General features: G+C 34.6%; 1 protein-coding gene across 1 annotated transcript; it reads right to left on the bottom strand.

The window, feature by feature from the left end:
• Positions 1 to 991: 991 nt before the first annotated feature.
• LOC114173654 (histone deacetylase 19-like) lies at positions 992 to 11661 on the bottom strand. Its single transcript, XM_028058159.2, has 8 exons — positions 11489 to 11661; positions 10319 to 10854; positions 3420 to 3860; positions 2710 to 2940; positions 2014 to 2084; positions 1884 to 1938; positions 1408 to 1479; positions 992 to 1327 (listed from the first exon to the last, which is right to left on the bottom strand). Exons 2-8 carry the CDS (start codon positions 10844 to 10846, stop codon positions 1235 to 1237), a joined length of 1491 nt encoding a protein of 496 aa, XP_027913960.1. The 5' UTR covers positions 10847 to 10854; positions 11489 to 11661; the 3' UTR covers positions 992 to 1234.
• Positions 11662 to 18330: the final 6669 nt, after the last annotated feature.

Raw genomic sequence — 18330 nt, 5'->3', positions numbered from 1 at the left:
CCTCAGTTCAAATCTTTGAGCGAACTTTGAGAGGAGATGAGAGACACATAATGAGAATGAGAAAACAAGATGTCCTTACAGATGTCCTTACCTTATTAGAGAACAAGAGACAAAAGGCAAGGATGCGAGGAGACACGAGCTTGTATTGCACAAAAAAGGCAAAGGTAAAAACATTAGGGTTTTTAAAATAAGTTGAAAGACCCAACCCGATTCAGTGGTCACTAATGATCCATATGGAAGTTTGGCTCGGAATTTGCATATGTATGTGCGATTCCAACACAATTTAAGAACTAAAACAAGTTTTCATATTATTCGTATTGCGGAGGATCTGAATCACAATTCAAGAACTAAAACAAGTCTTCATACTATTACTATTGCAGAGGATCTCTATCGTACAATTCATATCTATGATACTTAATACCATGGAGAAACATAAAAAAAAAAAAAAAAAAAAAAGTGGGGTACTAGGTTAAAGATGTAGAATAAAAGGGGAAACAAAAAACTGAGCACACAATTTAAAACTGCAAGAATGAAAAACAAAGGGGTCACTGAAAAATGCAGTGGATCTCCGAAAAAACAGGAGAGCTTAGAGAAGAATGACGGGTCGAGGGGTTTTTTCTTTCTTTAAAAGGCCTGATACAGAATTAAGATTCACAAAGAACCCCCACTAATTAGCAGTTCTGAAACAAATTCGTCATATCTCTCAATTGATTTTGAAACAACATTACGTCGTGCCCGCTCCACCACTCTGGAATAGTGGCTGCAATGGCCGCACCACTGAACTGAGACGCGATGGTATCCTTGGACTATCTGGGGTTATTGACAAACGACAACCTAGATTTACGGTGAAGGAATGTGTTGGCTTCATCTCTTTCGCAAGAAACACAAGAATCTTTATATTTTATCTCATGGATCCAACCATGGGCTGCTGCTCCTCATACGATATATTTTGATAACAAGCCTACCATAGTAAAACATACAGAAAAAAAAATAAAAAAAAAATAAACTACTACCATATGTGGCAACAGAGCTTTATCATGCAGTAATATTAGACATCAAAAGCCAAGGCAAAGTTTGCACTATATCTCTTCAGTTTCCAGATAAAGAAAAAATTTAAAACACTACAGAGACATCACGTGAATGAACCAGACCACCGTAAGAGAAAACTATAATTTACTTTACAGGTCAACATACACTCTAGTCGGAGAAGGGTTGACCAATTCCTATTAGTGCTTCATCTTGACCTGTGATCAGAAAGCTCTTTTAAATTATCCTGCTCCTCTTTGATGCATGGTTCATCCACTGCCATTGAGTCCACCGCCGACACCTGAAAAGATGCAATTTTAAAACCCCCGGTGTGATCTTATAAATGAGAAATTTTAGTATACAAAGACCAAAACATTCAACCTTGGAGCATGCAATCTCCTTGAAAGGCGTGAGAAAATCTCTTCCACTGTCCAGATGTTTATGATAACTTTCCTGAAATTTAAAATATGCTCTTAATTGCCACACTTAAAAGTAATTAATTCATCTTAAAACTAAAACAAGAAAAATCACCGCACAAGCACGTCATTTTGCAATATGAATAAGGAGACACAAGTGTCATAACCTGAACCCAATCACTGGGAAAATAAATAAATGAAAGGAACCCAATTGAGAATGTAATAAAATATATTGCAATTTGCTAAAATGACACGTAACGTAAAAAATAAAATTATACTCAGAATTGGATTGAAATATAATTTTCATTAAACTCCCTATAATGTACTTGTTACTCATTCTGATGATTAGTTCATTTGATTTCAATAATATTGAAAAGATTATTCTGATGCTTAGTTCATTTTCCACTGTTACAAGGACAAAGAAAACAGGTCGGGACATACTGCATCTTTATGCTCAGCTTCAACACGTTCACTTTTCACCCTTCTGCGAGGTTTGCTGTAAAGAAAACAGATCATTTAAAGAGCCTCAAAAGAAACTATCAAGATGGGCAGCAGAAGCACAAGAAAATACCTGTCATCATCAACCTCCATATCAGAATCAGGATCCCATCTTTCATCTCTATCATCTTGATTCTCATCTCTCTGAATATGAATAGTAAGTAATTCTCAATATTTACTCAAGCACTTTGTCAATACAATGATGGTAAATGATAAACAAATCTCTGAAAGAAAAAAATATGACGGATCATTTGAGCATGTTCGTACATGTTAATGAACATGTTTTTTTTTTTTTAATTTTTGGATATATAATATACAATGCTCTAGACAAATTTCTGACTTTAACTTGAGACGTGATAACTGCTTTTCTGAAACATGTTTACAGAGTGGCCAAGTTTCTAACAAGTTTTGTAATGATGGTTTTTTTAAAATAAGCTGTGTCTAAAATAAATTAAAAAAAAAATCTGCAGATCTTTCCATTTCAAATGCAACCTTTGCAGTTTGGATATTGGAAAAAGTCAAGAGTAGTAACTCCACTAGGATGCAATAAATCTAAGCAATGAGAGAAATATCTATTTCCTGAACATAGTAGCAGAATTGGAACCATGATATGCTCCTACTCGATCATATTTACAGGCCAAAGATATTCAAAATACTGTTATACATATCTATGAGGGAACTAGGCAACTAGTTCAATAACGATTAAGAGATCATAAAATAAAGAGTTGGAAAAAAGTGTATTGTATTTCTCAATAGATACAAAATCAACCTCTTGTAGCTCTGCATCAGGTGGTCGCTCCTGGAATGGAACACTTGGTGCATGTTGAAGCCTAGACAAATTATCAAGAAGTTTTGCTCTTATTTCATCCAATAAATGTCGAGAGTTCTTGTTTTCCATGTTACTTGGAGCAACATGAAGAGTGTAATCAGGACCAAAATATTCATAATACTCGTGTTGAGGCATCTTATCATCTAGTTCAATCCCAAGAGCAACGCTAGTCTGATCAGCAACCAATAGAAATTTGTTAATCAGAGAACACTTTCTGCTTAAAAAATAGAATACTTTTACTTGGCACAAATATCAGGTGTACAGGCAAATACTGATTCCCATATACTTGATTTCAACAGGACTGCTAAAAGCCAAAAAAAATAGGCAGGCATATCTCAACTTTTAATCTGTTAGATGTTTTCCGTAACCTTTTTTAATAATGCTATACAACTAAATCTTAACCAGTGCTTTGAGTTGTGTGCACCAAAGAGCATTTTTCACACAAAAGAAAAGGTGTATCAGTCGAACTATTGTGATTTCTTCATTCAAATTTCTGTACCCGCATTCATGTCCATTGCAGAGGAGATCCAAAATCAAACTACTACTGAGAACTTAATTATCAGGCATCAACATTCATTCTTTTAAACGAGACAAAAACAATAAGATAATTCAACCAGAAAAAGTTCAAGAAAGATCACACAACACAATACCTCGTAACACCAACAACGTGCCACATTTCTTATTGTATAGCCACCTCCCCCGAGCAATAGAAGGGGAACATTAAAAGATCTCATATATCTGACACACTCAGCATGCCCTTTTATGGAAAGATTGAAACAACCTAATCTGTCTCCAGATAAAGAGTCAGCACCACATTGTAATACAACAGCACCAGGTCTAAAAATTTCCATAACCTTTCCCATTATTGGCTTAAACAAGGACTGATAGCTCTCATCATCGATTCCATCATCCAAGGGAACATTAAGTGAATAATATTTCCCTTTACCATATCCAGTATCACGAATATCACCTGTTCCAGGAAAGTAATCCCCAAACTTGTGAAATGAAACAGTCATGACCCTATCAGTGGTGTAAAAGGCCTCCTCTACACCATCACCATGATGGATATCAATGTCCACGTATAGAACACGCTGCACATGATAAAGAGAATGCAGATTACTATGATAGAGCACTTAGGAAAAAATATTTATTACAAAACGTTTAACATTGATAGGAATGCAGAAGGTAATGTCTCTGGTAACCCACATCTTAAATAAGTTCTAATGCAACCAGACATTTGAAGGCAATAAACAATGTCTGCTTCATTAACGTAAAAGAAAAAAGCAGATTAAATCCCATTCAAAAATAGAAGGGAAGCTCTAGCTCAAGCATTGTTCTCAAGGACGAGAACAAGAAAAGATTCACATCAAATGCTGACATAAAAGTAGGATAAGTTCTATGAAATACAACTCAGTTTGTTGAAATAAGTAATATGAAAAGAAAACACTCAACAATTGCCTACTTAATTTGAATTCATCTCTAGGTCTTTGAGAACACCAAAGCACAAGTGTGCAAGACACTCTACTTTTTTGAGTTAAAAATATCCAGCAATTACAATTCATGAAAAGAAAAAAGAGCTTATTAGATAATAATATGTATTAAGCATATTGAAGGAACCAATAAACCAAAAACCTTAAACCATTAGAAGAACCTTCACTACCGGATCTTTGGGAACCAGCCTTGTACAACACATTATTTTCTATGGAGAATAGAACTCGTTGCACATTGATATCCGGTTAGTGCATTAGTTAACCCAGAAGGTATAACCAAGAACTTAAAGTGGCATGGGTGAGCATTAAAAGCTCGTAGACCAATCTTGGAAAAGATAGCTGTACCTTGTAATTCATGCAATAACTCTCAATCATAGGAATTGGGTATTTGTCAGGGACTTGTTACTGTGGCTTTATTTAGGACTCTGTAATCGACCAAAGCCCCCTACTCCTTTACCTTTTCTTGATCAAAATAACTGGACTAGTAAAAGGATTACAACCAGGTTGAATGATCCCAGACTATTTCTTCAATCAATTTTTCAAATCTCATTTTTTTGTACGCAGTGTAACAATATGGTTCACATTAAACAAGTTAGCACCAGATTTGAGTGGAATACTACACCATTATGCATGAATGACATGTCATGTTGGAATTACTCAAATTAGTCAAAACTTTCCCCAAGGTAGTAGCCAACCAAGCCACTCCCAGAATCAAATTGACTCGTCCAAATTCAAAGACCCAAAAAAATTTAGACAACACACTCCTATACTAGGGTGGAGATCATTGTAGCATCCTTGTGTTTGCTTTTCAAATCCACCTCCCAATTTAACCAAATGCATGTTTGTTGTAGACACCTGCAAACCCAACTAATACACATGTTTTTGAAGCTCCAGGTACTTGCCGCCTCAAAGGAGGCAAGATCGTGCAATTCTTCTAAAAACGGATATAGTAGGCCATACAAATATCCCCCACTCCCATAAGACAGATTGAAAATTTGGTGATAGAAATGCTGGGAACCGGCATTATTCACCCAAGTGCAAGTCCTTATGCTAGTCTTATTATTTTAGTCAAGAAAAAAGATTGGGGGTGGCAATTTTGTGTTCATTATAGAGGCCTAAATAAAATTACAATACCTAATAAGTTTCCTATTGCAGTTATGGAATACCGTTTTTTCTAAGTTGGATCTTAAATTGGGCTATCATCAAATAAGAATGCAAGAAGATATTGAGAAAACAGTTTTTCAAACTCATGAAGGGCATTATGGATTCGTGGTTATGCCATCTGGATTGACAAATGCTTGTTCAGATTTCCAATCATTGATGAATGAGGTGTTAAAACCTTTTTTGAGAAAGTTTGTATTAGTATTTTTTTATGATATTCTCATTTTTAGTTCCAATCAAGAAGAACATATTCAACACCTACAGGCAGGTTGGAGGTACTGTTACAACATGAGTTGAGAGTGAATAAAAAGAAGTGTATTTTTGGGCAAACTAGTATGGAATATCTCAAACACATTATCTCTACTGATGACATGGCAGCTAACCCAAAGAAGCTAGAAGCAATGTGGTTATGGCCCACACCAAAATTTGTAAAAGGTTTGAGAGGATTATTTAGTCTTACTGGGTATTATAGATGCTTTGTGAAAGACTATGGTAAGCTAGCCAAACCCTTAAACTCTTTATTGAACAAAAATGACTTTCAGTGGGATGATGCAGCACAAACAGCATTTGAACAATTAAAATCTGTTGTCACAACCTTACCCACACTGGTTGTTCCAGATTTCACTAACAATTTGTGATAGAGATAGGCACTTCAGGTACGGGATTGTGGGCCATCTTATTTTAAAGGAGGAACATCCTTTAGCATTTTGGAGTCAAGGATTACCAACTAGAGCACAACAAAAAGCTTTTTGTAATCAAGAATTTTATGACTTATGTTGGAGGGCACTCAGGGTTTTTTCGAACATATAAATGAATAGTAGGATTTATTTATTGGGTGCGTATGAGGACGATATTAAAGAATATGTAGCTTCTTGTGATAGCAAATCAATCAGCAAAAATAAGCCAAGTATGTTGTCTCCAGCAGGATGTTACATTCTCTTCCAGTTCCACATAAAAGTAGGGCTGACATATCAATGGACTTTATAGGTGGCCTTCCTAAGGCTCAATGAAAATATTTTGTTCTAGTGTCTCTGTATCATCTAACTACACATGCTCATTTCTTTGCATTATCACACCCTTTTTCAGCAAAGACTATAGCATATTGTTTATCAAGGAGGTGATTCGGCTACATGGATTTCCCGTTACCATTTTTTCAAATCAAGACCAACTTTTCATGAGTAGGTTTCGGAACTAAATGTTTAGGTTAATAGGAACTCAACCTCGCATGTTGAAGGCTAATAGGTTAAAAGAGTAAGAGAATATGTTGAAGGCCCAAGATCAAATGAAAAGATATGCTAATCATTATCGTAGAGATGTTCAGCTAGAGGTGGGTGATTGGGTGTATCTCAAACTACAACCATATAAGATTAGATTGTTGGCTAAAAAGTTGAAGAAGAAGTTGAGTCCATGCTATTATGGTCCTTACAAAATTCTAGCCAAGGTAGGGGCAGTAGCTTACTGGCTGGAGCTTCCACCTCAATCTAAAATTCATCCAGTATTCCATGTGCACTCTTGAAAAAAGTTATACACCCTACACAGAAGTTTCAACCCCTGCCTGAACTATTAACTGAAGGTCATGAGTTGAATTTGATTCCAAAAGTTGTGTTAGATTGCAGAATAAATGATGTTGGTCAGCAAGAGATTTTGGTTATATGGAAGCAGTTACTAATTGGACAGCCTCTTATTGCAAAGGTTTATGGGAAAAGAAATAAGGGAAATGGGAATAAAGCTATTTGATGCAAGTACAAGTAGTTGGGAGTCAGTTACCATGTCAGTAGAGTTAGTTAATGAATAAGACAGGTTTGTATAAATACTTTTGGGGTTTAGAGAATAAGGGAAGGCAAAAGAAAATATATGTGGGAGGATACTAGACCCTCGAAGAGCCAGAGTTATTGTTTTCTAAAATACTTTCCATTGAAATAAATATACGGTGTTTTCTTTGTTATCTCTGCAAATTTCATCTTCCTTAAGTCTTCAAATACAGTTTCTGTAAAATTATCAAAAGAAACTTGATAGCAAGATCTAACACGCAATTGTAGGCCTTTATTGCACCCAACAATCACTTTTACTCACCCAAAGAGTCGCTCTTGGTGCCACAAGAACCAATTTAAAAGGGATAGCTATATGAGAGGAAAAAGATCATTATTGAAATTGTATGTAAGAATACGTGACCCATATATATGGAGAGAACTCTACCCCCTAGAGTAATGATTACAAAGATCTCTAGAATCTTCCAGTACCACACTTGTAATGATTACAATATCTTCTTGCAACTCAACACAATATTTTCTCCTAACTCAGAAGAACCCATAACAACAACTACAAAACAAGTTTTCATTAAAGAATTGATATTTGATGGCAACCAATAATTGAAAGAATAGGAAAAATAATTTCCTTAAAATCATGTAGCTCCCCACCCAGCTTGAGATCTTCCTCCAAGACTCCAACTTAAAGGCTAACTCAATGGCCATTGAAATGTCTATGACACAAGATCTTGAATGAAGACCTCCAAGAAAATAACCCAATGGTTGCTCCTTACACCCAGTAAATCCCCTCTTCTTAAGAATGTCAATTAAAGGCTTAGCAAGTTTGCCAAAAGTAGAGACAAATATTTGATAATAGCCAACAAAACTGAAAAAATCTCCTAGTTGTTTGATGTTCTATGGTTGTGGCAATCTGCCGGTGCTGAAAGCTTGTGAAGGCCAGTTACTTTCATGGTGCAAAAACTAGAATTTCCTGTCATAGCATTCACAGAAAATTGAAGAGTCTCAACTGCAATACCATCCACAGCTGACTCAGGTTTAGCTTTTCCAGCTTCTGCAGTAGGGTATTCCTCAGCCAACTGCAGCAATAAAACTTGAGATATCATATGCTTCAACTGATGGAATTATGGAAAACTGAGGTTTAGGAGGGGAATTAGTGAATTTAGCAGGAGGGACATGGTTTCTGACACCATGCTTATTGATAGAAGCTTTGGCAGCCTCATGCAACTTCACAAGGTGAGTTGCAGGAGCAATAGAGTTGGGGTTGAACTTCCTGATTGTCACTTTGGGTTTCATGTTCCAATCCAGCCAAGAATATGCTCAACATCCTGATTGTCACTTTGGGTTTCATGTTCCAATCCAGCCAAGAATATACTCAAGGCCTGTTCAGGAAGAAGGGCTACCTGAGTTCAGGCGACCTCGAAATCATCCACATATTAACGTGGCCTGCCTTTGCGTTTGACTTTAATTAGAGCAAGCAGGTCATTGTAAACTTTGTCGAATCATTGAGCTACATCAGCAATGTATTCAGAGCAGGGAGGGTGGATACCCAAATTGCTACACATATAGTTGAGAGATGCCACTGTAAGCAGCCCAATTGAGGTGGATAAAGGCTAAACGAACCTTGCAAGCTTACAATGTGCCATCCAGAGAAAAAAACTGAATGTACATACACAACCATTCTTCCATATCCTTACCATCAAACCAGAATTCCACCTTAGATATGCGAGTAGAGTAGGAGTTGTGGGCTTCATTTTGATTGCCAAAATGGTGACTGTTGGTAGAGAAATCATCATTGTGGTTCTAGGAAGATTGAGCCTGTAATAAGCTCTTGATTTGTTCCATTCCTGCATCTAGATGATTCAAACAGGTCATACTCACCAATTTTCACAATTAAATCATTAAATTCTTGTTTCTTCTAGAGCTCAACCATCGTAATTTGACTTCAGGTCATAACAGCCATTGCTGATGAATCCACCTGTCTCTAATACCAATTGGGACTATTTGAATATCCAGAGAGTAACCTGAGAATAATCCTAGCTCAGAACAGGGATACCAATGTCATAATGGATTTAGTTGCAAGGAGCATAGTAATTGATTGGAGAGAAGAGTCAGAAAAAATAAATTTATTAAAATGGTGATATCTCAATTTCATTGCCCACCTGGCTGTGATAATGCTCAAGTCGATTACAATTTCCTTATAGAAAAAAGAAACATATACTAAGTATTTCTATGGGTCAGAAGTATGTTGATACAATGAGATACTTTGAACCTAAAAAATTTCTCCACTCTTGCAATCCTCCCGATCAGCCTATCAGGTCAACCCTTTCAAAGACAACCTCTTTTACTCGAGGAGACTCTTTTCATTGACCTTGGAGAAATTTTTTCAACTACAATTCCACTTGGTTCTTTGGGCTTTATTGTGTGATTAATAAAATGCATATTGCATATTTCTGCATCATCTTCAACATGCGGAAGCTTTATGTACTAGCTTTAGTGTGATGTGAGTTTGTCTTCAGCAGATGCACATCCAAATACAGTTAATTTGATCTTCCACACCATCATCATTATCATTTGTCCACTCAATACTTTTTTTCCCATTAGCTATGCGAGGAACTTCTTGATTTCCTCCATACGAGCAGGTTGCAACAACAACTTTTGAGGAACTTTATCAAAGAGTCCACCCTGGCTTCCACAATTACTATTCTCACTGACCAGACTCAAAACAAGGCAAGTCAAACCAACTGATAGGCCCTCAAAGTGTAATGAAAAATTGAGAGATAAAGGAAAGAGATAGAAACCAAAGAAACAAACTACGGTATTTCTCTGCCAAGGGAATAGTTCCCTTTCCAACTATAGAATAGTTAATTACAAAAGATCCAAAAAGAAATCCTACTCATGAGTGTAATAGTATCTATATACTTCCCTCACTAACTACCACAAACCACTAGGCTATTGTAACCCATCCGCATAACCATTGTTCTCTAGAACGTACTCACTTCTTTATTCTAAAATACACTTCCAGTTTTGAAATCAATTGCAGTTGTTGGTCATATAAGGAATAAATTCAACCTGAATTAAAATGAGAACAGTCATAAATCAATGATATAACGTGGGAAATTAAATTTGGGAAACCTCATGTATTTTGAGAAGTTCCAAAATAGCCAGCACAATGTCATTAACATAGCAAAACCCAGAAGCCTCACACTTCTTTGCATGATGTAGACCACCAGCCCAATTTACTGCAATATCACATACTCCATGGTTCAATTTTAGAGCACCACCAACAGAACCTCCTGCATATGTCTGGCAGAAAGAGTAAAGACCATCAAATACAGGGCAGTCTTCACCAACATTAAACCTCTTCAATTGTCTCAATTGGTCTTGCTGTGTTTCAGGAGTGATGCCTCTCAAAAAGGCCACATAATCATCAGCATGGAACTTGCAGAGGTCCCTATCTTTGGCAGCAGTAGGCTTCAGAACCTGCATGTGTTGAAGCAATCCATAGTGGGCTAAAAGAGCATGCGTCATTCGAATTCTATGTGGTTTCATTGGGTGCCCCTGCCCATAATAATAGTTTCCAACCTCTGGATCATAGAAATATGAAACCTTTCTCTTCACACCATCTGGCCCTGATGGAAGGGAGTTCCCTCCACTTTCCATTAAACAATCTACACATTGCCACAAACAATGATAATCAAGAAACATAATAATGATGATAATAATAATAATAATAATAATAATAATAGGGGAAAAAAACAAATATTCAGTAATTATCATGCAAAAACACCGTGTATTTAACAAACTACATCATAAGGAAATGCACAAATCAAGCACGTAATAACCAAAGTGGGCAATAATTATTCTCTTGATTGCTGAACACCAGCAGAAAAAATACAAACTAACTAGCCTTTTAATTACAAATTGAGATTTCATCGAGAGCTCTCAGACCTCGAGCCTATGTAATGTAGTCAAGCAAAAGGTTTAAGGTGGGCAAAAAGGGCAGAGGTTGAAGTTTTCACTTTTCAGCCTCCGGATATCTAGGCGGAAAAAAGAAAATAAGATCTAGAAAGGGGTAAATGCTATTCAACAGAATTTCAACTGCAAAAGAGAGAAAGAAGACTGGAGGTAACACCTAATGTTTTAAATGCCTGGCTATTTTTGAATCAATACAATGACTTTATGACCATGCAAAAGTAATTTATCGGTCTCCATATCGCATATCGCTTCAGAAGAAAAACGAAGAGAAATGTAGATCGGTGGAAAATACAGGTCACCAAAAGACTCGAAAGAGAGAAATCTCACTTTAGTTCTAGCAGCGCTGACGAATGGATGAGTTCAGAAATTCAGATAGTTGAAGCAGCTCCAGGCTTTAGGCTTCAGGCTCCGTCTCTGAGATGGATATTCAATTTGCTGCTGTGAGAGTGCAGTGGACCGTAGAGGAGAGGATTTGAACTTGGTAATTTTGGAGAACCGAGTCTTCTACATTTATTTATGTTTTATTTTGAATAAATATTAAAAACTTAAAACCAACAATATTAACTAAATAATAAAATTTAATTTTTTTAAAGATAAATAATATTTGGGTTGGGAAACTGTGTACACTTGTTTAGTCAATTTCTTCGTTCATGTTTTCTTCTAGTACTTTCCTGGATTATTATGGTTTTAAAATTACTTATGCTCTAGAATTTTGGATTGGATCATTTGGAAAAATATTGACTTTTTAGTTTAGTGATTATATAATCAATATTTAAGGATTTATAAACATATTTTAAATTATATTCTTTTGAATGTATTTTCACTTAATATAATATATTATGAACGTAAAATTTAAAATGTTTTTAATTGTATAATTTTAAATATTTTTTTAATTTTGAATTATACAATCAAATATAAAAATTAAATTATGTAACTTTAAATGTTTTTAAATTATGCATAATTTAGATTTTTCCCACAAATAGGGAAGTATAATAAAAAAAATGGAGGCGTCAAAAGAAATTGTCATCGGTTTATCTTTATGGTCATTTTTGTCAGTTTGATGAGCTGGATAAAAAGTTAAGGCCTTTTACTTTCGTTAGTCTCTTTATTCCTCCAGATCTCTTTTTCCTTAATGCATATGCATAAAATTAAATATCTCCATAAAATTAATTATTTTATTATTTTATTTTATTTTATAAAATAATATTATTTAAATAAATAAATTCTATTTTCTATACTACGTTTTTTCTTTTATGATAATTTATTACTTAGTCACTTAATAAAATCAAGTTTAAAAAATATCTTTTCACTCTATTTTGTAAAATATTATTATTTAAAAATAGAAATAATAAATTTATCTTAAGAAAATTAATATCTACTAAAAATATACCAAAATAAAATATAAAGAAAACTACCTTTTTAATTTTTTTTACAAATATCTCGACTCTTACTTTTATTAGTCATATAAAAAATATATTAGTCATTATCTATAATTATATATTAAGAGAATTTTTTTTAGTTATTCATAATTCATCTTTATAATTTAATTATTTATTTATTATTTAAAAATTAAATATTATTTGTATATGTTTTTTATAAAACTATTATAAGAGTTATTTTTTCTTGTCATTCATCAATACTTTTTATTCTCTATTTATTCCATTTTATATATTAACTATTATTATAATATCAGTAATATAATATCAACAAAATATATATATATATATATATATATATATATATAATAAAAAGGATATTGTAAAAGTTATCTTTTTACCTATATTCCTGTTTATTTTATTAAGGTCTCAATCGGTTGATTTTTAGTCGATTAATATTTTAAGTTTTCCATTTATTTATTTTGTCACATTTTTTTATAGATGTTATTTACATTTTTATCCATGATTTATATTTAAATATGATTAAATATAATTTAAGCCTTGGATAAATTTAAGATCTTCCAATTGAGTATCGGAAGAATTGTTGTAATATATTTAATTTTTTGTTAAATATAATTAATTATTTAGAGAATTTTTGTCATTAATTATATATATATATATATATATATATATATATATATTAAATCATTTCAGAGGTTTCAATATTTATAATGAAATCTCAAATAAGTCCTTCAATTTTTATTTGATTCAATTGGGTCCCTAATTTTGAAAAATAGCAACAATTTGGCCATAATTGTTAAAGTTGCTTAAACGATGTTTTCAAATGATGAGGTGAACAAGTATAACGGATACCAGTCAATTGATTTTGAAGTTGTCTATAGCCTACGTGTCAATTAATAAATAAAGTGATTGAAGCCTTAAATCAATTCATCTTCTTCGATGAATCCTCCTTCTTCAGTTGGTGCATCTCTTTCTTCAGCCGCAAATGTCGCTTTGTCTTTCTTGTTCCTCTTGCACTTGTAATGGTTGGGGAAGAAGAACCCTAGTGTATCTTCTCGTGGTGCTAGAGGATCGAGGAGTTTGGGGTTACCATCGATTTGCTACTATGGAGAGAAATCAATTTTAAGAACTGTGAAAACAACAAAAAACAAGGGGAAAACAATTTTGGGGTTGTTCAAAGTACAAGGTAAGAGAGGTTGAAGGCAAGTTGTTTGTGGTTTTTAATGTAATAGGGGATGACTATTTTTTTTTAATTTTTGCGCAGAGTGGAAGTGAAGATGGTGTGCAATTACTTTAAATGGTGGAATGAAGATGCCATTGAAGAAAGTACTAATAGTGAAAAGTGCAAAGGAAGGGTTTATATTTTGGTGAAGAATGAAGAAAGTGATAGTGATAGGAAAATGATAAGTAATATGGAGAAATCAGTTAAAATATTTAAGAAACGGATGAAGGTGTTGATTGGGATGGTTATTTTTGTTTTTGTGGTTAACGTAATTGTGCTATCAATGTTGATAAGGAATTCATGATATATTGTTGCAGTGTCCTTTAGTGGTTACAATTCGTTGTTTAGGATGGTTATTTCTATGTATTGTATTTAACTATATCAATGAATTTGGAAATTTGAAAGAGTTCATTACAATTTCATCGGTACCATTTATTGTTTATTGATAACGTAAAGATGTATGTCATAGATTAATAGTCAATTGGCTTAGTTGATTATATGATTCCACACATGGTAATTATAAATATGATTCTGCGTACAATTATTCAAAAGAATTAGACCTCGTAATTCAAAATGAAAAGTAAATAATAGATTTCATATAAAGAGGTTATGAGTTCACGCAAAATACATCACAAAAGTGGTGGTCCAACCATTCAGTAGCAACATTAAAAGATGTCTTAATGCAAGGAAATAAATTTAAAAAGATTGTCAAGTGACCTTAAAGGTTCACAACTTTTACAAAACGAGATAACAAAATAGGAAACAACACATGCAGCTTCGAAATATGACATTCAGTGATCATGGTATTCAACCCCTCCTAACATTGAGTTTTGCTCTGGGTTTGATGCACCTCGTGATAGCTAAGTTGGAGTTGGTTGGTGGGATGGTTGAGGTGGAGGTGGTTGGTGGGATGGTTGAGTGGGAGGTGGTTGCTTAGATGGCTCACTTGGGGTTGGCTGTTGAGATGCTTTGGTTGGACTTGGCTGCAGGGATGCTTCAGTTGGACGTTGCTGTTGGGATTCCCTTAATTGAGTTATATGAATTTCAGTTGCTTGCGGACAAGCCTTTTGATTGTGTCCTATTTGCTTACAAATACGACATGTTTTAAACCACATTTTCTCAGTCGTGTTTCATCTCTTTTGATCTCCTATTGCTCTAATCTTCTTATTTTCTTTGGCCTGTCTGGTAATATTCTCTTTGAGGGGGCAACACATCAGGATATGGAGTTGTCTCCCATAAATTCTGACCATTGATAGGATATATTATGGAAGTGTAGATCTTTTCATAGGTGGACTTCCTAAACATAGCTGGGATGAAGTATTTTCCATTAAGGTTTAGAAACTTTATTGCAGACAAAAAATGGCAACAGGGAATACCACTTATACTTCATTTCCTCAATGTGCATGATTATACGTCTATATTGACAACAAACCTCTCCCATGATTGTGAGATGTGCCTAACTTCAAATAACTTATTTGCAGACCAACTGCAACGACACATAAAACAACAATAATCAAACAATATTCATATTTTCAAACAAAACAAAATGCAACACTTACCTAGGAATCCAATATTTTGTTATTTATGACTCCTTCTCAAATATGTTCATAATCCCGAGACAGATAGATCATGATATTGATTGTATATTCAATTTGTTCTTTGCCCACCTTCTCATCAAGTACACACAAATATCCTCCAACATGCTTATCACTAGCTTAGTCCTTGTATGTAACAATACAATATTGAAGGCCTCAAACATATTGTTTACTAAGGTATCAGATTGAGATTTTGTGGTAAATCTTGGTCTTGACCAATATCTACATCAACCATTAATATTTCAATTAGGATAGAATACAACCACTTTAGTGGGAAAAAAAATGACTAAGCATTAAAAACAATGAAACTTAAATTCAATTACCTGGGGGGAATTGCAATCAAATGCTTAAATGCATCCTCATTGACCTTTTTTATATTTCTCATCTCCCTTTCCCATGCTTGTGTGTGTGTGGCTATAGCTGTTACCCACATTAGACACCTTAGAGTTTTTGCTGGAAATTGCTTTCTAAAATTGGCATACAAGTGCCTTACACAAAAAACATTGATCAACTCCAAGCATAAGTTCTTATATGGCTGGTAGTAGGTCATGCCAATATAAAAAATAAAGCAATACGTTAAAATATTTGATCTAATATAAATGTAGGAACAGAAAGCTGAATAGAAATTTACCTTTTGTTGATCATATATAAATGTCTATGATGCACACACTGCAGCTCCACTAAGGTCCTCAATAAGTAACTCCAAAAACCAAGTCTAGGAATCCATGTTCTCAACCTCCACAACAGCATATGCAATAAGCAAAATTTGGTCATTAACATCTCGACCAATAGTTGTTAACAACTCTCCCCAATATTTTTCTTTAAAGAAAGCCCCATCCAATCCAATTATTGGTATACATGAAATAAATTTGTCTTTGCATGCTTTCAAACATGTATAAAACCTCTTGAATATTGGCTGCCCTTGATTCTCCTCAACATTAACTTTGACTGTTGATCCTGGATTTCTTGCTATAAGTCCATGTGCGTAATCATATATCCTTTTGTATTTTTCTTTAAAAGACCCTTCAACATTTGTGCTGCAATTGCTTTGGCCCTATAACCCATACACCTAGAGATACCAACATTCCATTTTCTACTAATTTTTTCACGGATTTCAATTCCCTTTACTTTTGGGTTTTCCCTAACTATTTTTTTTTTCCATTTTTTTACTCAACCACTTTGAACTAAGTACACGTAGGTTGAATTCCCTACTACATGTGTGCTTATCTATAATCTTCCACAACTGCCAAGTTTTAATTGCTTTCATGTAACCATAATATGCAGTCCATGGGCATTTTCCTTTTTCACCTATACATTTTAATCTCACTCGTCTTTAGTCATTCTTTACGAACTTTATATTTCTCCCATTTTCCAAAGCATAGCTTTTTGATGGCTTCTAAAAGCTCCTCTTTTTTAGTGAAATAGGTCCCCAATTCCCATTTATAATCAACCATTGTCTTAGGCATTGTAAAAGTAGCAAAATTCGTGTACCCCTCTTCATAACTATCTACAACATCACTCATATATTGATCAGATAGCCATTCATTATCCAAAAACCCCCTGACATCATCCTCCACGTCAGTATCTTCTGGCCCACAAGCAGTAGATTGTCCACGTGAAACAAATTCAACCTAAACTTCTACATTACCAGACCATTCCTTATTACCTATTTCATCATCTATATCACAATCAATACTTACATCTAGTAGGTTGTCAGTACTTTCATCCATGCTACCATCAGGTCCAGACTTAGTCCAATTGTGAACATCACCATCTTCTTCGATCTTAGTCTACCCCACACCTTGATATTGAACTCCCTCCTCCCTTAATTTAGCTTCAACTTCAGCTTCACAGTGAACTCCATCCTCCCTTAATTCAGCCTCAGCTTCATATTCACACTGAACTCCACCCTCCCTTATCTCAACCTCACCTTCAGCTTGACACTACAAACCATCACTTAAAACAACACCAATATTAGACTGACTTCCCTCTTCCCTTATTTATGCATCACCTTCACCTTCACATTCAATACCATCTCCTAAAACAACAACTTCACCTTCACATTCAATACCATCTACTACAACAGGAACACTCTCATACTGGCATCCCTCTTCCCTTAATTCAGCCTCAGCTCCAGCTTCACCCTGAACATCTTATCCTAAAACACTTGCACCACCCTCCTTCTATGTGGCAGGTTCATCCGAAAAATATTCCAGCATTTCAATCACCTGGGATTCAGACAATGTGTGTTCAACAAATAAATGAACATGACCATTTAGTTTTACGACATTAACCATATGCATCACACCATTGTCATCACAGAGAAGCTGCAGTCTATCATCTAATATTGGAACAACTTCAACAAAGAACCATAATTTATTCTCTCCAACATACTCGAGCCCTTTTATCACACTTAAAACAACATAGTAGCTCCATATGTTTGGGTTGAAGGATAAAGTAGTACTTTCCCCATATTCGTACCACAACTTCCCATCACTTAATAATTTACCTCCATGGTGAAAAACCACCTCAAATTCCTCATCCATCACACAAACACATATACAAATAGATACATAAACCTATATATTAATCAAATACCTACAAAAAAAATAAAAAACATATATTAAATACAAACCACACTGAAACAGACACTCCAACAACACTTTAAACACATGGACCACAACACAAAAGCATTTACACATGGTGGGCCAACAGAACCATATTTAAACACCTTCAACCTATAATCAATATTGTAGGTCCCCTAAAACACACATGCCCCTAACCAATATTTTGGTTCCCCAAAACACAAACACCACAACATGCATCAAACAATTTATTCAGAAATTAACATGCTATAGAGAGAAACTCACCTTCTCCGCCCTTCTATTTAAACGAACACGCGATTCAGATGAAGGAACACCTCGATTGCACTTGGATTCCAACAGCTTCTCCCCC

This window comes from Vigna unguiculata, chromosome 2 (assembly GCF_037176805.1).
Source record: "Vigna unguiculata cultivar grain cowpea cultivar isolate G323 ecotype 2 chromosome 2, ASM3717680v1, whole genome shotgun sequence".
NCBI lineage: Eukaryota > Viridiplantae > Streptophyta > Magnoliopsida > Fabales > Fabaceae > Vigna > Vigna unguiculata.
Note: the sequence above shows the minus strand (reverse complement) of the source record. Positions and strands in the feature narration are given on the sequence as shown.

What these genes read in the sequence shown, in the direction of transcription:
- LOC114173654 (XM_028058159.2), bottom strand. Translation starts at nt 10,846, where the DNA reads ATGGAAAGTGGAGGGAACTCCCTTCCATCAGGGCCAGATGGTGTGAAG. An exon ending in CTGATGCAGAGCTACAAGAG is followed by an intron (nt 2,085 to 2,709) that starts GTTGATTTTGTA and finishes ATTCATATTCAG; the next exon opens with AGAGATGAGAATCAAGATGA. An exon ending in AAGCTGAGCATAAAGATGCA is followed by an intron (nt 1,480 to 1,883) that starts GTATGTCCCGAC and finishes TTTAAATTTCAG; the next exon opens with GAAAGTTATCATAAACATCT.